General features: G+C 50.7%; 3 protein-coding genes across 3 annotated transcripts; all 3 read right to left on the bottom strand.

The window, feature by feature from the left end:
* Positions 1-1,752: 1,752 nt before the first annotated feature.
* Positions 1,753-5,301, bottom strand: LOC100899362 (1-phosphatidylinositol 4,5-bisphosphate phosphodiesterase gamma-2). Its single transcript, XM_018639194.1, has 12 exons — positions 5,257-5,301; positions 4,708-4,823; positions 4,339-4,587; positions 3,947-4,035; positions 3,669-3,783; positions 3,511-3,596; positions 3,321-3,415; positions 3,153-3,231; positions 2,851-3,051; positions 2,604-2,752; positions 2,365-2,503; positions 1,753-2,285 (listed from the first exon to the last, which is right to left on the bottom strand). Exons 1-12 carry the CDS (start codon positions 5,299-5,301, stop codon positions 2,050-2,052), a joined length of 1,599 nt encoding a protein of 532 aa, XP_018494710.1. The 3' UTR covers positions 1,753-2,049.
* A 1,243-nt stretch (positions 5,302-6,544) lies between these two features.
* LOC100899220 (1-phosphatidylinositol 4,5-bisphosphate phosphodiesterase delta-4) lies at positions 6,545-17,008 on the bottom strand. The gene is made up of 18 exons (XM_018639193.1): positions 17,002-17,008; positions 16,348-16,521; positions 12,638-12,805; positions 10,417-10,640; positions 10,117-10,232; positions 9,878-10,010; positions 9,607-9,758; positions 9,311-9,396; positions 9,069-9,189; positions 8,848-8,933; positions 8,572-8,651; positions 8,234-8,350; positions 8,036-8,145; positions 7,778-7,923; positions 7,452-7,634; positions 7,177-7,346; positions 6,899-7,034; positions 6,545-6,801 (listed from the first exon to the last, which is right to left on the bottom strand). Exons 1-18 carry the CDS (start codon positions 17,006-17,008, stop codon positions 6,545-6,547), a joined length of 2,466 nt encoding a protein of 821 aa, XP_018494709.1.
* A 1,786-nt stretch (positions 17,009-18,794) lies between these two features.
* Parp16 (Poly(ADP-ribose) polymerase 16) lies at positions 18,795-19,810 on the bottom strand. The gene has a single exon (XM_018639192.1). It carries the CDS (start codon positions 19,722-19,724, stop codon positions 18,795-18,797), a length of 930 nt encoding a protein of 309 aa, XP_018494708.1. The 5' UTR covers positions 19,725-19,810.
* Positions 19,811-25,210: the final 5,400 nt, after the last annotated feature.

Here is a 25,210-nt window from a genome sequence, read left to right as displayed (position 1 = left end):
TAGAACCATTGTAGATCCGAACTACTCACGTTTTATTTGTAAGCGTCCCCGTGCAATGGCGGACCGATTAAATTATTTCATCAGTCCAGCTGCCATCCACTGCTGGCTCAATCTTTCCCATAAGCGGAAAGGAAATCGTTAGGTAGGCTCTACGAGCTGATCGATCCAATAATGCTCCATTTCCGTCGAACTGTAATCATCATCTCAAGTCGTGAGCATCAACTCCATATCACTATTGTCCGGAACCCTCCGGAAACAGTCGAGAGACTGAAGCAAGCAGCACCGTCTTTCGAGACCCGGGACTCATGGTCGGGATCGAAGCTTCGTTCCTGACAGCCGCGAGTCGTGATGCAACTCCCTCTTGTATATGAACCAGTCATCATCATATCATAGCGTGGAAACGACAAGCCTCTTGTTTTCGAAGAAGCATAACAAGTAAGGATAAACTAGTCCGATCCCACCTGCAGCAGCAAGCTAAAATACACCTTCATCATATTCAGAAACTGGTCGGATATAATGATCAGATGAAATGTAAAATTGAACAACTATCAGCTAGGTTGAATGTTCCTTGATTCCCACTGTGATACGTTGTCTGGATCCGAGTTATTCAGAGGTAGCTAAAGGTTATAGGCCCAAGGTAGGAACACATGATTATGTTATAGAGCGCTTCACCAAAAGAAGCAAACGAGTCCGGTTCAGACGAAGCACGTATCGTTTGTTGTATATATAATACATTTATAAATATGATGATTACATTATTCGCGCGAAAGTTGTCGAGACAGCCTCTCGCCACTCTCTTCTCGCAATTTTATTTGATCATTTCATAAAAAAAACTGCATTCCGAAATCCGATGCGTTTTCCTTGAGATAGTCACTTATGAGTACATATGGAAAGCTTACTGTGGCGTTAACGTTCCTACAGGGGTCGGGGGCGAACGGTCTGTTCGGGGACTGAAGGCGACGTTCCACTTGGGAACGGTGTCATTACTTTCAAAAATCCACCGGTCGCGATTTCGGGGGATTCGTGGGATCGGAATATCTTGCCTGGCTCACTGGTTTGAATCGCCACCTTATCGAGGCAATGGGCTCCGGGATTCACCCGGACACTTCGAAGACGCCTCAGGGACAATCACCACAAGGTTCGAGGCTTGGATGTCTCCACGAGCTTTGTCGAGATCCGCTGCCTAGCGGGTTTCGGTCCTGGTGGATTTAGGCGTCCTAACATATTCCATGTCATAGACCTGCGATGAATCATGAATATACGCTCGAATTCTTTTGTATTGGCACAGTCTGCAGAGAAAGCCAGCCAGCAATCTGATGCTTACCAATGGAGTGGACATCATCGCCGATTTCCCGACAGCTTCCCCCAGCACTGCGTAAGCGAGCCGAGCTCAAAGAAACTGATCACTCCTCTTACCTCTTCTGCCCCTAATCAAAATGAGTCTGTTCTCCGCGGGATAATCGGTACAGACGTAAATTGATCAAGGCAGAAGAATCCGGGACCCTGTCTTTCTATCTTACCCGAACCACTCATCATCACCAACTCATTCGAGATCGGACCGGGACAGGATCTAATCAAGTGCAGCATGGGATCGAGCAGGATGATTATATGCATTCGGGATCCTGAGGACGAATGCTTGCATAAGTTTTTGTTACGCAGAGAAGGTGGAGTGAATAACTTCGCTCATCTAGGAAGAATGGAGCTCGATACTTAAGTAGCACTGATCAAAGACTCCGATCGTAGCTGTTATGCATGGTCGTCACGCCAGGCGTATACGAATTTAATTACATGAGCGGTACCCTAACAACCGGGAGATTCCACAGACATGGATAAAGGAATATTGGATTACAGTATAACCACAAATGCAGGGAGCAGAAGGAGATCGGAAGAAATGCGAGCGTCCGAATGTTCATGAATGATAATCTCAGCTTTCAGCAGCGAGTCCGGCGGTTCCTCAGTCTGAACCGGAATCCGATCGATTCGAAGCTGGCACAACTACACGAGGACTCAGAAGATAGAACAATCGAAGGAACATCTGTCACTGGGCGATCACTCCTCGTTGAGCATTGTCTCCCTCTCGATGTGAGCTAACAAGCAGCTCGAAGGCACAGCTTTGCGGCCAATAAGGTCCGTCAGATGAAGGAAGCGAATCCCGCGACGCAGAGACGACACCACGGCGGTGAATGATCCAACTCTTTCCGTCGAGTGTATCGACAGTTCGAGGAAAGCCGCCCCCGGTAGGCATATGTCGAACTCGAAGGCTGCATTGATTTCGAAATCGTGGCCTGGAATCAATATGCATGCACGAGCTACCGTGAAATTGTCCTTTCCCACATTTGGATTATCGCGAGGATTTCACCGGACCTAGCGTGAATGAGACGTCAAGCTTCTCCGTCTTTTTGTCTTTGGTCGTTCCATGGATCACAGCTTTGAGATGACATTCTATGTGCTTGCTCTTCGCCGCTCCTCGAGGCAAGGCGAAAAAACGATGCCCACTGAGTATCTGCAATAGATGGGAACAGCATCGATCCCCGCAAAGGAAAAACCACCCGATTTGTGCTTATCTTGGGTTCTGCGATGCCGATCTTGATTTCAGAACTTACCTTCAGCTTCAGCTTCTCGACTGGGGTCGTCGGTACGTTCCCGGAGAGAATCGCTTCCGGTTTCGTAACGAAGCCCCTTCGCTCATTCAAGTCGAAGAGCGCTTGGTTGAGCAGGACGCTGGATCCTGGCTTTTGGAGATTGAGAGCGGCTACCGATCAGAGCAGTCAGATAAGAACGAGCGCAAAGGCGGTTCGAAACTCCCGAGGGGGGTTGGGGCATTCGGTCAGCGTGTGACTTCCGACTCACCCATTTGACATCCGGCGAGCCAAACCTTCACCGGCAAATAGTTGCTAGAGTCGATCCTGCAAGCCGATGGGTAAACTCTGGCCAGATTGTTCCGGGTACGAACCCTCCATTGCTCCTCGTTGAAATAAATCATCGTGTCCGCAAATGACTCCGCGAGCGAGATTATCGCGTTGGCGTCGGCTACGTTCGCGCTGCAGCATTCTGAATCAGATCGTCAATAAGTGATTTCTGACAGGCTATCTGAAGACGCGGGGGACGCGTACCCAGGAAAGTCAGACGGTAAAATTGATGGCACAAAGTACCTTGGATAAGGTTCAGATTCTTCGGGGAGCTAAGTTTCGCCACGGAAAAGTCTCCTCGTATATCTCTCTTGCCTTTCATCTGCCGGGAGCATGAACAAACACGAGAAATTATTATACTCGACTCTGGGCCCGAGACCCGAGTGTTGCGAGGTAGGTTGAGCAAGAGACCTTTATCAGGATGCAGTTCCGCAATTCTCCAGGTGACATCAAGCTTAAATTCGCTGATTCCGCGCAGGATTCGAAACGGTCCTCGAGCAGGAAGCCTGAAAGGAGCTTCCTTAGGTTGGGAAAAGGTCTGTGGGATGTTTCAGATGTTTCGGATGGTTCAGAGCGAGTATGCTTCATTCACGCAGTCTACCTTTGAAGCATTCTCTGATATGCAACATCATTCGCTTCAATGATTTCAGGCTGAGATGTTGCTCGATGGAAAGTATCACGGGATACCTGGATGAACAAATTCATATCACTCACGGCGGAGGCGTCGGATAATGTTCCCGAAGGGAGCCAAGGACTCACGTCGAAGTCTTGAAGGCATATTCTTTTATGAGCTCTAGGACGGGCTTCAGATCCAGTGCGTTTGTTAGGGACCTGTGACAGACCTTCAATTGATTTGCGCTCTCCCAAACATCCACTGCAAGAGTTCGAAGGATGAGCGCGATATGAGGAGAGGAGCTCTCGATTGCGTATGTATTACAGTCGTCGGTGTTTCTACGGTTATGAATTTCAGCGATGCGCTCCCGAAAGCGAACGGAATGAAAATTTCAGGTCGCACAGATAGCTACGAATGAACTCACGTTCAATGCATCGACAGCCACTCTCGAGAACCCGCTTGTACTGGAGGGAACTCGCAGATTTCATTCCTACTTGGCGTCCTTTGAGATACCTGCGGGAGATATTGATTATGAAGCCCGTTACCATGCAACTCAAGGAAAGCCTTAGATGGGCACGGCAACGATCCCCGTCTCTCGTCGTGGAGAATGAGATGAACCAGAGTCCCGCGTACAACGAAGCTTCTCTCTCTGATAGACTCGATGCTGAGAAAAAAATTCTCTCCCATAGATGCGACAGGGAGGTTCGCTATCCGAAGGGTTCATTATTCGCGGGACTCCAGCAAAGCAGAATCGACTATCTCTCAATGACTCCGAAGCGGGGAATGAATAGGTACCAATTGAAAAATCGATCATACGTATTGTGTGACGAGTTGATCCAATAATGGGTGAGCGGTTTTGTCATGTCCTGGGGGCGGCTGTAATCCACCGCTCCGAACATTTTATCGTCTTCCAGGAAAACCCCGAGAATGGTTTCGATGTGATGGAAATCTTCATCGAAGTGTTTCTTTTCCGCGCTGTGGATCTCCTCAGGCGACATGAATTGGACATCTCTGAGGAATTCCCGAAGTTTTTTGGAATCTAGTAGACCTCCAGCATCACCGTACCTGCATCAGATGCATATAATCAATGAATATGCGTCTCTAGGGATACATTCCCGTTCGGTTCGATGCACTCCTCGTAGACCGCCATAAGTAGTAACTCCTGAATCAAGGGTAATAACTGACTTCTCGAAACATCGCTTGACTTCTAGTCCGGGGCCTTCACTCATTCGACGGAGAATCAGGTAGATCGTACGGGTTGCATTCTTGTTGATGTTCTTTATATCGGCTGCCGCCAATCTCTGAGAAGGAATGGGAAGCGGGAGCTGACAGCGGAGTCTCATGTCATGCTTCGACAGAGACAATGAGCGTTTCTTCAGATTCTACCTCCAGGTCCTGCGGATCGTATACGCCTTCCAATCTATTGATCGAACGGATTCGGTTACGCGCAGCGCGACCTAACCTAGACGAGGCCCGGGAACAGATGTTGAGGAGACCACAAACTTGTTTGACACCGCGGAATACTAAATCATTGCCGTGGAAATATGATGGCCGAATGGAGGTCGTACAGGATCGCAGGCTGGCTCCACGACCACTCTGCATCTGGAAAGCGGGACTCTTATCCTCCGAATCGCTCTTAAGCTAATCCATTAGGAAGAGCTCGGGTCTCGCATTCTGGTCTCATCCGGAGCATCACCTCTGGTAGCCGTCAAGTCCGAAGAGTCTGGGCCTCACCGTTTTATGCTTGCGACATTTCCGCTTCGTGTGTGCGGATTGCATTACGTAATGAAGAGCAGAACACTCGCAGAAATAGAGTCGGAAGAGCAAAAGCGAATTCACGTCGACATCAAAAAAAAGGCATGAGATGTTGAGCACGGAACGCTATGCACTTCTGGAGAATCGGTATATCAGCTGCCGGAATGCTTGTTGCGTCGTCGGTGCTTAGAGATAACACCGACGCCCACGTCACTAATGTACCGCTCAAGACATCGGAACGCGGTCCGATACGAGTGGGTACTCTACTTGCAGCGCGAATTCCCGAAGGCACATTTCTCGACGGAGCAACCAACGGAAGAGCTTTCCGCATTCGTAGATACAGACTTATAATCCATCATTACATCAGACAGGACTCGGCTCACTCGCTCTCACTCCGCAGGGGGAGAACTTGGCCGATTCGGTGAGCGTTTCCTCGGGCGCAGAATCGTTTCTCCGGTCAAGCCGGTCTGGAATCTTTGCTTGCGTTCAGGAACACCGAAACCTTCTACGAATGGCATTGTCTGGTACTCCTGTGAGAGACTCTGTTGCTTTCGGATACCTGATGCCCGGCTTGACCCGCCTCCTTCTCACAGGATTTTCGGAACTCGCTTAAGGAAGCCAATCAGCCTCGCTGATCTGATTGTGAGTGAAGATCCCCAGCCTCGTGAATCGTGAATTTCCTCGCCCCGTCGATTCCCTTGAATCTTGAATTCCCTCCACCGATATGTTCATCACTGTGCGATGGAAAGGGCGAAATCACCAGATATCAACGATCTCTTCTCAAAACCAATTTTATTCGAATGGAAAAGTCTGCATTCTGCAATCTTGCGTTGGAGAGATTCGAATTGATACAATGAATCACTCTCCGTCCAAGAGGTCGGAATCGGAGCTCGACACGCGTGAGCCTTCACTCGTGCTCGGGCCTAAAGTGAATAAATTCGAAAGTCGTTCGAGCTCGATTGGAGCCGTACGAATAACAAGCGTTCCTTCCACCATACGTCGCGAAGATACCTTGATGGACCGTTCCCGGTGACTGAGATCCCTATGATTCTGCTATTTACATGACTTGCCCTCGCGAAGAGAGCGGTGCCGCCATCGTTAGTTCTCAGGGGACATGATTTGCATCGCTTTTTTCCGATTCCTCGAAATAGCCAATCTGCACTGGATGAGGGAGCCCTTCACAACCCGGCTTCAAACCTCTCACGTTCCGACCTGAGACTCCGCGAGAGCCGAACTAGAGCTCATTTCGCACTCCGTAGGCAGTATATTACAGAGTCTGATAATTAGAGCTCCTGCGGATGTCGATATGGACGAACAATGACGCGGGAACAATTTTTTCAAACCATGGATTCCGCAAGTGAACATGTCGGTAGCCAGTGCGAACCGCCGTCAGCGGAACCGCGTATTTGCCCAATTTTAGGTTCTTTCCCGTACGAGAGTCGTCCTTAACGATGAAAACAAGGAAGGCGAGGTCGGGGACCTCGACAATGAACTCGAAAGTCCGATTCCAGTTCGGATTGAATCCTGGCAAAAGAAAACAGATACATCCGTATTAGATCCCCGATGATAATTTAGCCGTATCGGGTCGCAGCGTTCATTAAGGAGGATCGAGCGGATTTACCATTGTTCCTAACGAACTCCGTCTCCGCGCAAGCTCGATCTTTAGGGTGTCCAACGATTTTCACCAGAACATAGGGGTCAACGACTTCGCCTTCTAGAGATTCATCCGGTTTCGGAATGTGTTGCCCGCTAATGATCTGGAAGGGCAGTAACAAGAGCAGATGGTTAATGTCCGGAAAGCTCCTTATCCTTCTTAGGTTTAACGAGCTGGATGAATCATTGAGCCGGAAAATCCATGGACGTTCTGCTGTCTCAATAATTTCGCGAAACAGCACCTACCTTTATGGTGACAGTTCTGCACAAAGATAAGGGAGGCTCATCGAAATCGAAAGAGTCGAGATCGTTTCTCAAAATCCGAGGTTTGAGAACATAACCACAATTGCCATTCTGAGCGAATTTCGCAATATTGTAGAACATACTGCTATCCGGAGTCTGATAGTTCAGCGCCACTGAGGGAGTTCAAATCGAAATTTTTTAGTCGGTCACCGCGGAGGGGCTCAGCGCTACATTCGTGAAATATGTTCCGACTCATAGAGATGCTCGTGGCTGCTCACCTATTTGACAGCCGCTGTTGAAGAACGGTATCGGATTGTAGTTCGTGGAAGAAGTTCTGCTCCCCTTGGGGTAGATGCGCGCCAAGTGCTTTTGAGTGTACTTCATAAAGTTCTTCCTCTCTCCACCGTTGAGCATTTTCAGGCACTTGGATTCACTGAATGACGTCATTTGGTTGGGACGCCCTGAACACAACAAGGAGCAACAATATATCATGAGCGATGGAATCGTCGCCAGTCTGAGACTGTCCTCGCGTGCTCCGAAATATACGGTACTTATGGCGGAAATTCCGGCAATATGGGTGTGAGGCGAATGAGCTGAAACTCACATGTTTGTGTTTCCTCGAGACTGTGGAAAGGAGTTGCGATGATGTAATTGACGCAATCCGATAGCTCTTGTGTGAGATTCAGTTTCCCGCGGCCCGAGGAGCGACGCAGAGACCGTCGGAGTCGGCTGTTCTTCTCCTTGTGTTCTCTGAGAATTCGAAAAGCTACCATCCTAAATCTCCCTTCAGCCACGTATGGAACTCTACAGTGTCTCTAGCAAGAGAAATGAACCGAGAAACATGGTTAAGGTATCCACTGACCCTTTGACTTCACGTGAAGAAGACGCGACGACCTTCTCGTAAGAAACGTCGGCATCTTTCTTCCCGTCATCGCCCTCGTTGGAAGAACCGCTCCCAAAATGTTCCGATACCTGAACACGGGCAGCGCCGAGAGAATATAGAATATAAAAACACCGACTCCTGAGAAATCGCCTAAGCTTTCTCCAGCGAGTGACCCACCTCTGAGGAGTCGCTCACGTAGCCGAGAGCTTCAGCGTCGTTCACGCTAAGAGTCTGGGCGAACTCCTGTTCTTCCCGGAGTTCGGGGAGTTCCTTGGTCGTTTCCAGCTTCTTACACTGCCAAGAAAAGGACGCTTCACAAATGAAATTCCGTATGGCCCCCGCCCGGAATCTATGATAAGTGATGCGTATAGACTCGGGAAGTCTGGGCACATATCATCGATTTCCCACACGCTCCCCGCCAAAAGTGACGACAACCCTTGTACTACAAATCAGATCCGACTAGAGTCTCTGACGAGTTTTCCAATGGACAGAATACAAGGATGAGTTCGACGCACCTTGATGAGTATCTTGTATTTGAGCTGCTCAGGAGATGGGAGCTCGCTCAGATCGTCCACCAGATCTCCGCAGTAGTATTCTAGAATTTTTCAAAGCAGATATCGTCATGTCGCCCCTCGGGGAAGAATTACAATCGACCATGAAATCTTATTCCTTGACGATTCCTACAGAGGATTCATTCAATATAAGCGCGAGGACATTCGCCTCGGTTTAATGATAGGTGGGTTTATTGAGCTCGCTCGCTGTTCTACGTGCCCCGATCCCCCTGCACCAACCTCCGAGATATGAGCGAAAATAAGAGGCCATCTTCCTTTGTTGTTCTTGGGTACAATGGTTCTCGATGGAGAGGATGACGGGATAACTGAAAAGACCCGTCCAATGAACCGATATCCTCGACAGCGGGAAATGGATGTCTCGCGGCTATGAATCGGCGGGGCAAGCGGGCTGCCGTCGAGACGCAATAATTGAGCTGTGTGATTTTGGAAGCGATACTGACGGTGAAGACTGGAAGGCATAGGTTGAAATAGCTTCTAAGACGTCCTTCAGAAGAATCTTCGTGGTCAAAGTATATCCATGGAACACTACAGGCTCCGAATTCTGACCATCCCAGACGTCCACTGTAATGGAATTCCTTGTGAGAACTAAGAGTGATGAGGTATCGGAGGAGCAAGTCCGCAATAGCGTTCGAGATTGCGGACGTCTTCTCTGAAGAATTCGCTGATCGCCGACGTCGCTCACATTCTAGACAACGACATCCTCTTTTCATGGCCTTAATGTAACCCTCAACGCTGGAGGCGCCCACGAGTTGATGATTGAGAAGGTACCTTCAAGAAATTCGCTCTCTGAATAACGTGAACGCACAGTTCGAGGTGAACGCTCGGAAGGGCCCAAGCCCACACACGTTCAGCTCGGCAAGACTTCGGGAGAAAAGGGAAAACGTGCCGAGCAACGTGACCAGCCACCCGAAAGTAGCGAAACGACCTGTTCACCCGGACACCGAGAATAAAGTTCGCAGTACGCTGCGTCGCGCTCACGTGTTGTGGGACGATGCGATAAAATACTCGTTCAGGGGCCGGGTCATATCCTGACAGACGGAATGGTGCCTGTGGTCGAAAATATCCTGCCGGTCAGACAAAAGGAATGCTTCGAAGCCTCGGACGGTGAGGTGACCGTCCGATCCCCAATCCTGCAGGAAGGAAGAGAACGTGTCGTCGTCATCGCGCGTGTTGTGTTCATTGATCACCGACTGGAACGGAACGTTTCCGACGCCTGGTCTCCCGTGCATGGCATGAGCGTAAGCGATACCTCATGAGTCGACTCGCTTAGAGTTTGAATAATCTGCTGGCACTCATTCACAGAGCATTGTTCACTCTGTTCCCGTCTGAGGAAGCGCTGCAATTCTTCGGCTCCCATCAATTCTGTTCCTTTGGCTTTGTATCTGCGGAACGAATTGGAGTTTTGTTCATGATTCCCATCAGAGCTTTCTGTAGGGATTGTTCGGCCTAATATTAAGAATTCGATACAAAGCTCGGTTGGTGTCTCACTTGTCGAATATCTCAACGATTTCTGGTCTATTGAGCAGAGAGTTGTAGAACAACACAAACTCGTTTTTATCGAGAACATCCTCTCCGTCAATAGGCAACCGATTCTTGTTCGCGGCCTGAAAATGCGAGTCACCTCCTGAAGTTGAGGAATTCGAGGACTATACGCCTCAGAGCCCTATCGGATGGATAAGCCAGGCGGCTGAAGGCGCGGAGCCGAGTCGCTTAGACTAAGCTTGGTGAGCTCTCGGGTTCTTGATCCACAGAACCACCGAGCCCGAACCCTCGTGGGAGATGACTTACTTCGAAGAGTTTCCGGATGACTTTTTTCGGGGCGGCTTTATTCATTTGCTTGAGGAGTTCAACACACTCAGGGAAGTTCAAGACCCCGTTGCCGTTGACGTCGGCTCGAGCGAACTGAGCTTTAATCCAGCTGTCGAACGCTTCTTGTCGCTCAGCACTCCTGTAGGCAGCTACAAGATGCGAGAGAACTCGCTGCCAGGCATCAGCTGTTTCTTTTGTGCGAGCTGGAAAAGCAATTTCTCATGGTTATCTGAGAGAATATGGAATCGTAGGTTGTCACGCGTTCACGGCCGTCGACACCGAGCCGGCGGCGGCGGCGGCGGCGCCGCATGCATAGCGTACGCTGCTATTGCCCAGAAGGAAGGTCTTTTGAAAACGTACATTGGCACTATCGTTGTCAATCGTTCCGCTACGGACCGCCTATTCTATCGGAAGGGGAAAACTTACGCAAGCTCCGATACTCTGACTATCGCTGCGGAGCAATACGCCTGCACGTGAGCTCGTGTAAAGGAATGAGCCGCGAATCCCCGTCAGCGGACCAAGAACGCGCACATTGTCAACGCATTGGGGAAATCCCCCTCCCCCTTGGAGCTGAAACGTCGCGTAATCCGAGGTCCTCCCTGAATACGAGACGTCCTCCAAATGATCCCGGGCGCTTGGCTCGCTCCGAGTCGGTGCCGACCTCGAGCGAATATCGGGAGGAAGCGCCTGCCACTACACACGGACATGACAATCGTTGTACGTCCACCAGATATTGAGCCTAGACGCTTTCCACGCAATCGAAGATCTAATTGACGAGAAGGGCTCGGAGACATTAACAGATCACAGCACGACAACAGGTCTCTACTCACAACTGTCTACAGTAGTCATGTCGAGGACGGCGGTGGCAGCGGCGTCGAGCGCTTCGGGGAGCGCCCGACACTCCTTTCTTGTGCTTCGGACTGGGTCAAACTTTCTCCGTTTAGCGAAATTCAGAATCATAGGCAGTATTCTCCTCCAGAATAGAAGACGCAATTTTCTCAACTGTAACTTCCTAGACTTGGTAATGCGGCGAGATGATATTGCCTTGCCTGAGAAGCTTCCCAAGGCCTCTCTTTTTCTATGTAGATCACGTGCATTTTGATGAGATCATCGTCGTCGAGCTTCTCCGAGCGACCCAGGTGATAATGACCACGGGCGTAAGTCAACCGTCAACGTCTGCAGACGTCATCGGAGTGACCGAGTGCTAGGACGCGAGTTCAGGCGTATCTGGCACTCGCTGTGCTCCTTCGAAAATTTTTGTTGCTCGGCCGAGGTGAAATATCATGAACTCATGTAGATGCTTTCATAACGAAGAGCGCGAGCTACATCACCAATTGAGGAAAAGCATAATGGCCGATTGCCTGCCCTTTGGAGTGTATCGGTGAGCGCGCCGCTTTCTGCGTTCCCGTAGAAGAGGCTCTGAGCTCAGAAGACTCACCTAACCCAGTGACCGACTCACGAGCACACTCGCTGCCTGATTCACTCACCTTCATGCTGAAGGTTCGATATTAACTACACAACCAATCGATGCGGCAAGAAACGCGAACGCGCTAGACAATCCACAAGTTCAACATCTCTCGGAGGTTCACAAATGAAGCTCATTGGATCAAATCATTCTAAGCAAGAGCTCCGAGCTCCCTCAATATCGAACGCTCGGAAGCGATTGCGGTCTCGCGAACGGCAACTCGTCCGGTCGGAAACACAACCTCTTTCTCGCCCTCCCGATCGTTCAGATGTTTATTATTATTATTGTTCCTCCACTTGTTTTTGTTATCGTCAACGTCGCCGCCGGACTTGCGATTGCCGTCACCACAGCTGACCAGCGCGACGGACCCCACCTCCGGATCAGGTTCACTGCTCATAATCCAGGTCAGCCCTTCGGCTCAATTCCAGACTCGCCGACGACTGGCCATATCTGGGTGAAAGTTGTTCATTCCATTAGGTCATAAAATGGGACTATCCTGTCTGTCGTAAGGGGACATTTTGACCAATAATTATGGTCGATTACGGCCGCAAAAATAGCCAATTCACCATCGGCGCGGAGGAGACAAGGCCTAACGTCGATCGGCCCGCTCATATCGTTATGGCGTGACAACGTGCTCGTCCCGAGAGGCATTCAACGGTTTCTCCTCGGGATCTGGGTCTGAGGGGCTGAAGAAGTTCATCGAGTCGAAATGATCGAGTCTGTCGCCTGACTTACCGATAAGATCGAGTGTGGTGTTCGACGTGTTTAGAACGACAGAGAAACAGAGCTCGTCCCGTATCAGACCATTCCGTATCGATCGTCGCTGCTGCGAATTCTCATCGAGTCTGTGGAAAGTGTCAGTGGAAAATCCTCGACGCACTTCACTGATGTCGCGAATGGCATCTGGAATCGTTTGCTGGGTTATTGAACGATCAACTTCGATGGTCGTTTATGATCGTTGCCTTATCTGACCCATTGGCCTCATGTGTGAGTCCCAGAGTTCTGGAGTATAGGGAGAGGTTAGGGTCGCCTTGGGAGAGCTCGCGGTCGCTGACTCCAGCTCTGGTCCCGCCATAATCGTTGCGCTACACACGTTCTTCGATCCGTGTTCCGGACCGGCCGGCGCTGACCGCCAACAAAGCCTGTCGAGATCATGCTCCAATTGGCCCCGGGAGCCTTGCGACTTCGGGATCTTTGCGACTTAGGTTGAGACGAGAAATGAATTGCATCAACGGTCCCCGGTCGAGTAATTCACTCCTAATTTACCACCTCCTGAACGATGAATGAGCTCCATACGCTTGTCCTGACCTAGCTTCGGTTTCGTGCTCTTGCCTTCTGATCCAAGAGGGGCGGATGGGGAAATACATATTCAGATGTGAACCCCGAAATGATGCTGTTCAAAAACTTGAATCGACCCGGAGGGGTATTGATCGTGAGCTGCCAAGCTTCAGGTGGCCCAACCCTAGCGAGTCACTCGTCTCTAAGGCATGGTATGGACATTTTGAGGAATTTGAATTTTATGGGAGCGGAGTAGATTGATCAGTCCACAATAATGTTGAAGTTCGGCTCGACCATATTTCTCATCGACTCATCCGCAATGTGCTCTCTGAGAGCCATGGAAGAGCAACTCCGCTGCCGACGAGCAGCCTCAAAAAGCTCGGCTCCGATAAGTATTATAGATACTGAGCTTCAGAGAAACCCCGGAAGGGTAACAATTAAGGATCTCACACGGCTCATCTTGCTCGGGGCAGATAACTCGAAAGCTCAGGAGAACTCTATCACCTAAATGTCTCTGAGCGCGAACTTCACGTGACGTGATATCGTGACAGCCTCACATCAGCACGGAATCCCCAGTGCCGGGCAAACAGACTTGCATTCAGGCAACTCGAAGAGCTCCCTGAGGAACCAGCTGCCCAGTGTGATAGCAAGTCGGTGACTGCCCAGGGAATCCATTCCTGGTTATACGAGTACAGGCAGGGCTTGAAAACCGGGTTCTGGTTCAGGCCTTGCCTGGGTCGAATTCGACGCTTGAGCCTCTTGACGAGAAAAATCCTTCAAGGGGGCATGTATGGGGCCGGTTCTCGAATATGATTCCAAGTACCTCAAGTGGCTATAATGCGAGGATGGGAATTGGTTCCTGACCTGAGCCGCTAGACGTTTCATCCACGTTTTCCACGCAAATTTCTATGCTGTCGGTCTTCGTCGTCGAAGCCTCATCGGGCTCACTCGATTGTTTCCGCCGTCTTCGGCGACTTCGGAGCATAGCAACGAGTAGATTGCCAAACACGCTGAACTTCATTTTGGAACTGTCACCGATCGACGTCGTCTTAGTCCGGTACGAGTTTATCGATGCAACAGATGAGGCGGGTGAGATCAGTTCGAAGCTCTCGCCTAAGTCAATCAAATGAAGCGCGAAATCATCGCTCGTTCAGCTACGCATTTAGCGGGCAGAATGCAACCGTACGAGCGACCGATCGACAAGTGACTAGAGCAGAAGCTCTAAATTCGAAGCCCGATCGTAATGAAGCAGCCGGATTCGCTTCCCGGGTTCGATCCATAAGCGGAGAGACTTCACTAACTTGAGAGAGAGGGCTCTTGTTGAAAGCAACCACTGTCTGCTCGTTAGTTGGTAGCTCCCTCAGAAGGTCCGCTCTCGAACTCCCGCGCCTGACCTCTCTCCGGAGTTTCTGACCGAGTTGAAACTTCCCCGAATCTCTGCACAACCTCACAAGCCCCCGATGAGCCGTGCTGGCGCGAGTGCGCTCGACTGGACTTCGAAGCTCCGTCGGCTCTCCACGAGCTCGATGATTTCGAAGATACGAAATGCTCGACGGAATCGAGGGGACGGTGACAGAGATCAGCGAGTCCGTGTGACTTCAGCGACGCAGATGACCCGGCGTGGAAGGCGCTCTCGAGGAGAGAGCAATTCTTCGGCCGCCTCGTCGCTATTCTCTACATTTTTTCGAGTCTTTTCACTTCCTGAATATTTCTGCAGAAGTTTCCTGTAGTAATCAACATCATGGCTCGGAATCGTGATCAATTACTTGACGCTGCCGAAAGGGGTGACTCTTCTTCCGCTATGCGGCATGATGGCTCCAAAGGAGACTGCTGAGCCTGAGTATGTATAGTATGCTCTGCAGCGTTGACATGGATCACAGGTTGGCTTATTAAAGAATCGATGCCCTCAGTGACTCTCCCCCGAGGTGCAAAGGTGCATGTATTCCCGGCCGCATAGGCCAGCCTTAGACTAAGCATCAAGGTTCGAGACAAGCGAAACGGGTGTTCCCAAGCCTGCTTTCGGCCATTCCGTTGCGACAGAATCACGACGCGTCGTCCCGGCTCCAGTGCGAGAACCGCCTTCCGGGTGGCGCAGAGAGCACGCTCGGCAAACCCCGATCGTATCTCACAATCAGGGTGAGGATATGGGATCGCGGAACTTGATGCCTCTCATTGCGCATGTGAGGGCTTCGCACATGGTCAGAAATGATGCGGATGATATTCACATTTTTTGGTATCCGTTTGGGAGCTTCCCCACCATCCGGAAGAGGTACAATGCGCTCTCTTTGCGCCTAAATTTGTAGCACGGAGATTTCCACTGGATTCTATCATTGGAGTCCTATCATGATTCAGGGATCGTCAGCCCAATGCATCATAAGCTCGGGTAAGGTTAGAGTGGGAGCAACACTCAGAGGGAGCGATTTTCAGCTCATCTCAAGCGGTGGCACCGAAGTCGGAGCGAGAATACCGATCAATGATTCTCACTGATCACAGTTCAGCGAAAAGAGGTTTGCGGATATCGAAGACTTCAGAACTTGCAGCTTTCCGGGTACTTGTTTCATGAGATCGTCGGAATGGTGTCCACACTTTTCACCAATCGTTGAAGGCAGGTTCTCTTTTAGGAAACCTCATTTTTCGGATTCATGGTATCAAGTAATTCTCACGGCTGTCGTCAGTGGACCTCCTGTATCTTACCCCGTCTTACGGGAACGGGATTTAGGAGACTCATAGATATCTTCCGCTCGGAAAAATATATAGAGCGCTCGTTCTGAACCATTCTAAGCATGTCCCAGGCAGACGATCCCCGATTGAGCTCAATCTAAACATCAAGAGTATTGAGCGCAGACAAAACTCATTTCTTTCCATACCGCACAGTCAGAGAGCGGAAGCGCAGAGGAAGCTTTCGTATACGTTTAGGACCGGAAATCTCGGTCAGCCGATCCAGGTCAACGTCTGCAAATTGTCGAGTCCCCCCCGTGGGTTAGCGCTGCGGCAGGGATTGTCCTCATCCCTTTGAGTGTCCCCCTCGACGATTGCCAAGGATGAAAGCTCCACAATAATTGCAAATTGCAATCGTAGCTCGCGAAAGACTCTCGTTCGTGTCCATTGTCGAAGCTCTTACATGCCGGATTCGTTCGGAAATTCTGTATGTAGGTCGTTTTGCTTACATAGAGGTGCGTCTGCGGAGCAGAAAACTCCTTTTCGCGATGGGAAGTAAGCGAGATATTCGTGTTTGGGGTCGAGGAAGAATCTTCGGGAGACGATCTTCGACGGGGAGATGACTTTCCGGAGAACAGTTCCATTCTCGAGAGCAGCCAGCAATTCTGCGAATTCCGCTGATTCTGGAAATGAGAAAGAATTCCATATATACACGAGCTCTCGAGAGACTGCTAGACTGATTGCCGCATATGTTGGTATGTCACCGCCCGATCTCCTCTGCGCGAGCTCCTCATGGTCGCGTTCAGGATGGAGTTCGAAAGCCTTTACCGAAGGCCGTTAAAGCCCACGGAAGCGAATTAGGTCTCTACGGGCCTCTAATTAGGTCTCAATGAGTTCCTCTGACAGGCTCGAGCGAGAAGTGAATGTGATTTCCTCTGATGAGACAGGATCGGAAGTTGCAACCCAACCTTTCCTCTCAGAAAATTCGACCTAAGGGGAGGAGGTGGGGAAACCGTGAGTCAATCGGAGCCCCTATACGAAAAATATCGACGCCGAGATTCTGCAGACTCTCTTTTTTTATTTCTGTTGACTCAGAATGAAGTCGGACACTCCCCGCCTTTGCGTTGCTCATCTAAAGTTGAAAATCAATTGGAAATCCCGACCTGACATTTTTTTGCGGAAGTTTCTACAACGGTTCCTGTCTACAACGGTTGGTTGATTGGTCGATAACATGCGGCAGGAGGGATTTCTCTCCATCCACGAATTCATCGCCAGACGATAAGAAGGTCTTCGAGAGAAACATGCCCTTCCATCGCAGCCGCGACGCTGGATTTCGCACAATATGACGTCTCCGGATTCCTCTTCTGCCCGAAGAACAGCCTTCACTCATGCAGAGCAAGACTCCGCCAACCGAATATTTGTGTTTGAACGCAATTTCCGGGTTGAGATAAATCGCATCGACGCAGTTTAGAAGAGAATTGCACCATCAGGCTGTCGGGGATTTTTTCGCCCCTCTAGCGAGACCCTACGATTTTGAAAGTCTAACCTGGATTTTGAACCACGGCGTCCCGTTCCCCGAATCGAAGAAGGAAATCCATCAGAGGCCTATAATAAATTCCAGATCACGGCTGGCTCCCCAAGAGCTGCTTCAACCAATCTGAATCTATCCAACCTGATCCTGTAATGCGGAGACCGAGTCCGCAAACGGATCGCGGTACTCAACCAGAAGAAAATGACTGGCGGGCGTTTTTCGCTTTCGCGATGGATCTGTCCGAAGTTCACACGCGAAGGAAGACTGACCGCGAGGATTCGATTCGCCGTGGAAAGAGTGATTCGGGCGAGGATGTTACTTTTTACACTTTCATTCTCTGTAGCGTAAGGCCACATCTCCGGACGACGTCACGTTCGCCGTCGACGCTGCGGAGCGATCCAAAGCCCAGAGTAGATCATTCGCTATCGGATTCGATGCGGAATCCACTCAGACACTGCAGGAGAGAATTCGCTGACTCAAGCTGGCTCGAGCTTCGGCTTATCCACGCCATCGAGCAGTATATTATTCACTTCGGGATGCCCAAAGCTGTAAATGAGTATCGGACTTCCTCCGAAAGGCCCATCGAGGCACCACTAAATCTATAATAACTAATAACATTCGATTCCTGATCGTATGGTCCCGTCAGAATCTCGACTACGATGTCAATTTCCAAAAGTCTCGATAGGATCTCTTCCCTTCGAATCCTTCCGCCGAGCTCCGCGAGTCCGATCTCAGAAGAGGTTTATTTCGGAGTTGAGAGGCTTTTCCCTCACGGTCCACAGAAGTCGCATGTTGATGCATCATCTGAGAACAGGTTATTCTTACCTCGCTCATCTCCGCTAGGCAAGCGGAATCCCCGCCGGAACAGGATATTCCTCAAGGGGACCCGAGCTCGACGCCGAATCTTCATCATAATCAATAACTTGTTACACCCTGTTGCCCCACGAGTTGAACCACCAGAAAAGTCAAGCACGAGCCTTCGGTATCGAGCCGCGATACGAAGCGAGGCGGGCTGGCCATCGCAGAATCGAGAGTGAAACCAGACGTTTGTAATCCGACACTTTCGTTTTCACCTCGAACAGGAGACCGTCAGTTTCTGCAGATTAGGATACCATTTGGAGACTCGACAGTCTACTCACTAGGACCGCATTCCGCCAATGGAATGGGAAAAACGGCTGGCACGGGACAGAGCACAATAGACCAATAAGTTTTACGAGCCGAGCCTCACCGAGATGCCGTGGGAACAGAAAAATCGTCACGCCGCGTCCGAGCCTGACATGTGACACGTTCAGAATGGATCCGATGATTCCTGACAGTGCCCTCGAGGATGTATGACCTAGCTCTCAGCGCACAATCAAGATTCACGGGACGAATGAGCCCAATATGTTTCAAAGATTGTATCGGGGTATCCCGACATTTATTATTCTATCGATGATTATGATCATTGTGCAGCATCAACCATAGCTTCCGAACAGGACCACTCCTCGAAAATTTGGAAAACGTCACGAGAACTATGTAAATCAGCACAACGATCAAGAGCTTATTCGTTTTCACATGAGACCAGCAGCGTGCGATATTTCGGCTTGAGAGGAGTTTTCTCGAGGATTTAGTCGAATACAGAATCAGGGATTTTATCCTGACCGCCGCATTGTTTTTGACTAGAAGGTATTTCTCAGGGATGGCGGTCTGATGCCTCTCTTGCCGCTCTTTGCTACGAACATCTGGATGGTCAGCTATGTATTCGCAGATGGTGATGCACCGCAGTTGAGATCCAAGCGAAGAATTCGGCCATATCGAAGCGGAATTCGTGAAGTTTTGAGCCACGTGACGTTCTGTGGTCAGATACGTGCCTCTCCCATATAAATCGGCCTTGTTCATGTGCGCCAAGAGTCCGCAGGTCAATATTGAAAAAACGCTTTCTAGTCTTGTACCGTGAAAGGCTGACCGAACCGGGGAATCATGACTCAATTTCGCTCCTTCAAATAGTCTTCGCTGTTGAGACGAAACTTCGACCTCCACAAGATAATCGGCTCCCGGAAATTTCTCTCCCGTACGAAGTTTGAAGGGCTGGCAGCACAGACACCAGTGGAGCAGAGTCAGAGCCTGATGGTCGAGAGCTGTGTTTTCAGAGATTCTAGAAAGCTTGGGAATCCGACTGAGTGCCATCCGGAGAGCCGATATGTCTTTCTCGCCGCCCCGAATGAACATAGACGGGAATGGTCGCAATGCCGAATCGTACTTGTAGCTCAGAGCTGCTCCAGATATCAAGGCAACCATGACCTCACTTGCGGTCATGTCCTCATGGAGGGTAGCTACGATTTCCGACAGCATAGCCGAGGATGTCAGCGATTCCATTCTTCGAGAAGGGTCATACGAGGCTTGAATCTGGCTATGGGGAGTTGATGTCAAGACCCACGGTTTTGTCAGCGCTTCACAAACACTCAAGATCCTTGTGCATCACTCCGGAAACGGTGACGAAGTTGCCTCATCGATGCAACTAGCTCCTGGCTCCCTGAGCATGAAAAGGTTATCAATCCAGGAGATATTTACTCCTCTACAGTATTCCACGTACTGTCTGTATCTTCCCCTAACCGGCAGCGTCAGCAATAAACATGAGGACGGGTGTCCGTGTCGGGTGCGGATGTCGAAGTGTCGGGTCGTCCAGTGACTTGCTTGTCTCACTTTCGCCAAGCTGCTCGAGCCATTAGGAGTATCAATGGAGCTGAGAATTCGGCTCGACGCGTACAAGCAACGGGGATTGGAATCCGACAGGATTGAAGTTCCACGGCGGGAGGGTCGAGAGAATTCTTTTGATGATCTTTGCTGAGACTCTGAGCGGGATCGGGCTGTCCGCTCCTTTTCTGGCGCAGAGCCCATCAGCAGGATTCCACAACACGATCTCGCTCGGAAAGACTCTGATCACCCCTCAGGGACTCCGCTTCTTGACATATTTGTGATTTGCATCCTGTTTCATCACTTGACTCATGAGGGCAGAAGAGCATATCTGGGCGGGTGTCGGATATTTCAGAATAGGGAATCCCCGAAAGAGCCGGGTATAGGATTGAGCATTCCATCCTCCTCGGCGGAATCTCCGGTTACATCTATGGATCTGGATGAAATATGCCGAGACAGGTTTGTCCCGAATCGGTATGCCCTCGTCCCCGAAAAGAGGGCGATTAATCTCCCAACTTCTACCACAATCCTTTTTCGATATCACAGACTGATATGAGATCACGACTGGGCGCCCCTGATGATTCGGGGCGAACTTTCACTCAAGACGTGGACGAACCACTCGAAGAAAATTGTCCGGGCCGAACCTCGTCCTCGATAATGGTGGGGTTCCTTCGTTGCAGACCTTGGCGAAGCTATGAAGCAGGCTTGCCGGAGAACAGCGCGTCCTCCGGGATCCGCGCAGTCACTTTTTTTTAGTTTCGAGGCCTCTATCCGGAGTGTAGTCCCGAGAGCTTTCCTCATCAGTATCTTCACAAGAATGATTACCCGCGAAGCAGAGGAGCAACTTCGGTTATTCGAGAGGGAAGATCACTGCGGAAGCAGAGTCCAAACACACTCTGGAGGAGCGGTGACGGGCCAGAATGAGCATATTCATCACTCATGCACATGAATGACCGGACCACTCAGACACATGTATGTATGTGCATACAGGATGCAATTCTCTCGCCGGAGATTCCTGGTTGGAACGGGGTACGGAGGTTCGAACAAAGCGCACCCCTAATCAACACTATCACTCGGAACAGCGAGGGGCGGTAGCTCGCGATGAGACGAATATGTTGAAACCCTTGCAGCGATGGCTAGCAGATTCCGAATCAGTTACATCGATCTGGCCTACCCCTCCACAAGAGTTCAAATGGTCCACTTCTCCGCGGGAGAGATCGATATCAGGCAGTAGGCCGAAGCGAGTGAGTGAGGAGAAAAATCCAGCGAGAGCAACAGAGCAGGAGCATAGTATGATAAAATATTCATTCTTGTCTTCCGAGTCTCGAGTGTGCTGTCGAAATTCCTTGCATTGCGCCGAGTTTACGACTCGGTCAACAAGCTCTGACCGGGCCGTATACCGTATAGAAATAGTTGTATTCAAATTTCGATATAGTGATTTCGTAGTTCGTCAGAGTCAATCAGCACATTCGTTACGAGGCACTGTCCAGGAGGGCTGCGGGATTCTGAGCACCGAGTTCCATCGTGAAGAAGTTCAACCGTGTGTTGTTCGGGGAAGCGCCATCAATTTCAGAAGAGATTCACGTACGCGGTGCACATCCATATCAATAACAGCCAGATCAGATAGAGACGGCCATTGATCAGTACATGCAAAAGGAGTCCTCGGACTCGGAGTCCTCACAGCGACGCCGATCAGAGTGAAAGTATCGATACGATTGCGAACATATTCGCCAAGCATTCATGCGCCCGTTATATGTACTTGCCGTCCGATATCTGCGATAAAAGTGACGAACCGAGCCATTGTATGATGTCGGAGGCGTCCGTTTCTCGCGCTCCTGAAGAATTCTCGAACAGCTTCAATATTCGTGCTTCATTTTCAACGTGATTTCATCCGTCGTTATCATTGGCTTTTCGATAACTTCTTCCATCGATGTCCCCATCGCAGTTAAGTTCCGCTGGAACCCACCGTCTGATGCATGCTCGTTCGATTGGCATCTCTTCAGAAGGCCGCTGACAACTCCCCATCTCAACATCTTGATCCGGTCCCGATTTCGTAATAGACCACAGAAAGTTCCTCAATCAAATGGACTAAAGAATATTTTGATTCGTAGGTCTTCGTCGGTTTCCCTGTTCTACATAAGACATCCCGACTGCGTTAGGCTATCTGGCGCGGTCCGGATTCCGGCAGGAAAGCACACCCGCTAAGCGCAATCGGAATGCTGCTCAGGACGATAATGGCAATGAAGCTTCACAATGTCCTTCATCCATCTCGTCCGCTTCCTTTGATAGGCAGCCCGGATCGGAATTCGCCCTCCCTCCATCTTTTGTTCTCAATGACTTATTTTCCCTATATCGAGTCTCCCCGCGGTTCCGTCTTTTCCACGGATAGCTGAGAAATATCGAGGGGAAAGGAAGGGAAAACGTAACGGCAACACATAACCCGGGACTCGCCGAACGGCTTCCCCGATAAAAGTCACAGAAGCATGGAAAGCAGACGATGAATCGCCGCTCCGTTCGAGCGGAAAACGGGAATCGTATGGCGCCGAGAGTAGGTGGAGGCCCGGATGCCAACCTCTCCCCGATACTCTGGGTTACGCAATCTATCCGACTCCACCACAAAGGCTCGCCGATTAGGCTGTTCAGCTCCGAAGCCAGTCAGGATATGGGAAAAAGTCTCCCCAGGCTTTGCTCTAACGCTCCATGAGTAAGCGAAAAGTTTGAGCGCCGACGCAGCTTGCTGGAGTGAGTGGAGGGACCGACGCGATAAGAAGATCGCGCCTCTTCGAAGCCTCGGTTTCGCCGTTCTCCCCTACAGACTCACGGCAGTCATCCTCGCACCCCCTACACGGATTCCGATTCCAATCCTCAGGTCCCATGTCGAATCGCTCGCGATAAACCCGGGTTCGAGGGCCCTGTAGCCTGGGCGCGGCCCGCCCGCATTTAGGCTCGTTCCACATCCGTTTTCTCGTTCCGGGGCGGCGTTGCAGTGGCGTGCCCAGAGGGGGGGGCAAGGGGCCATGGCCCCCCTCAAGATCTCTTTCTGGCCCATGGACTTCCATGTTGAGGCTCATCATCATCGGTAGTTTGCCCCCATCAAGACGATGGCCCTCCTTCCCCCAAAAAAATCCTGGGCTCGCGCCTGCGGCTTTGCCTTTCGCTACTTATCGTAGGAAATTTTCTGTCCCTCGCTATTCTCCGCTTTGGCCTACAGCGCCTCCTGGCCGCTGCCCTTGCTAAAGACGTCCCTCGTCCCATCACTCTATGTATCATCTCTATGCGGGAATTTCTCTCTGCGAGGCCGGCGCAGAGATGCTTGAATCAAAATCCCTCGACCTGTAGGGAGTCAGAAGTCCGGAAGTTTTCGGGATTCTAATGCGCAGCCGAAATGAGGTCTGCTCGCTCGATCGAGAGAGAATTGCGCGCGGCGGCGGTGGCAGCGGCGCGCCATGGCCCTACGTGTTGGTCCAGATCCATTAGTCTGTCGAAGATAACGAAACGGTCGTGTACTGCGTAAGCAATCGCGGCGAGCGTCCGGCCGTGTTTGCCTGAATTGAAGTGATTGATCTCAACGGTATCTCCGTCATGTCTCTCAGTTCCCTCAAGTGTGTTAAGGGCTCGCGTCATGAGCGAAATCTGTGCCTCCTCTGCGGATGTACGCCCCGATTAGCGTGAGTCGCCGGACCCGTTTACTTGGGAGCTTGAGCTCAGCCTGATCCCTGACTATTCCGGAGGTCTCGGGGTTCTTGAAGTCTTTGCTCTCTCTAGTAGCTCTTTCCCTTCAACTCTGTTCGACTGCTCTACGATCCACGATATCGTTCGACCGTTTGAAGGATCGACGAAGACCGGTCGTGCGCTGTGAGATCCTCGGACCTCTCCGAGCTTTCGGCATCACTTTTCATTGCTTCATGATCGAGGTCTTGTTTCAAGAAGTGGATTCCGCGAATGCTCCTGCCCTGCTTTTACCCACCCGGCCCTTACTCTTCTCCTCCCGTGATTCTGAGTGAGTTCGCAGCCCCGGAAATCATCTCTACTGTCCCAGTCTCGTCTCATGGTCTAATGCCGCTTTCCGTCGTGATCGAACCGGTAGATGTTATCTCGTGATCGAGGTGTCAGTAGCTCGCGGCCTTGGAGCGACCTCCGCGGTTTTCTATATCTCGCACGTCCCATCCCCCGCACCGCGCCATGCGCCATCAGTGCCTTGCACGTGATGATCGCTTCCGAAGCATGGTTGCCTCGCCATAAGCGGTAGATGGATTCTTCAAGTTTTGAGCAAGGGCGCCGAGAAGATTCGTGGTAGACCTTAAAAAAAAGACGCATTTGTTATTTGCGACGTAGGCTTCGCCTTAGGCCTACTCCGGCCGCTGCCCTCGCTATGACTTCCTTCGTATCTTCGATCCATCTTCGGAATGAGAATCTCTCCCTGCTAGCCTAGTAGCAAGCAGCAGAATGCCTGATTCGAAACCCCTTGTCCTTCCAGAAGTCGTGAATTCCGGGAGTTTTCGAAATTCCGGCCGAAATGAGCTAGGAACGGCGCGCGACCCAGCGGCGGCGCCACAGCCCAACATGTCGGTCCGGGTCCGTTAGTATGGCGAAGATAACGAAGTAGCGTTGTGGGTGCCGTGGCGGCAGAGGAGTCGCCGCAACCGTCTGGCTGGTTTCCGTGGAGTTTGTGACCGTGGTCGCTGCCAAAAAGTGAATTCGTGGTCGCTGACAAAAAGTGTATTCGTGCTCTCTGGATAAACTCACCGAAATGTGTTCAAGGCTCGCATGATGAGCGGAATCAGTGCTCCACCTGCGGATAAGCGGACTCCCCTAAGCGTAAGTTTACTTCACCATAAGGAATTCCCCGCGCAATTCGAGCCTTGAGGATAACTGATAATTATCGAGATCTCGGTTCAATTCTCGATCCCTCCGATATCCCGCGCGGCCAAATCTCTTCTCCCGAGTCGTGGCTCGAGGTGATCGAGACCACACGCTCATTCTCGTCTCATCCGTTTACGAGGTCCGAATTCCCTGTTTTCCTAATCAGACGATGGAACGAGCTCGGATTCGAGAGCCTTCTTGGATTGGACTCGGCTCCGCGGTAGTCTGACTGCTCCGAGGCCCGTTCTTTGCACCAGGACGCTTCATGAATCTGACTTCTTCAATCTCTAGTCTCTAGCAGTAAT

The sequence above is a fragment of the Galendromus occidentalis genome, unplaced genomic scaffold (assembly GCF_000255335.2).
Source record: "Galendromus occidentalis unplaced genomic scaffold, Mocc_1.1 scf7180000077404, whole genome shotgun sequence".
Taxonomy (NCBI): domain Eukaryota; kingdom Metazoa; phylum Arthropoda; class Arachnida; order Mesostigmata; family Phytoseiidae; genus Galendromus; species Galendromus occidentalis.
This window is presented reverse-complemented; position numbering and strand designations above follow the sequence as displayed.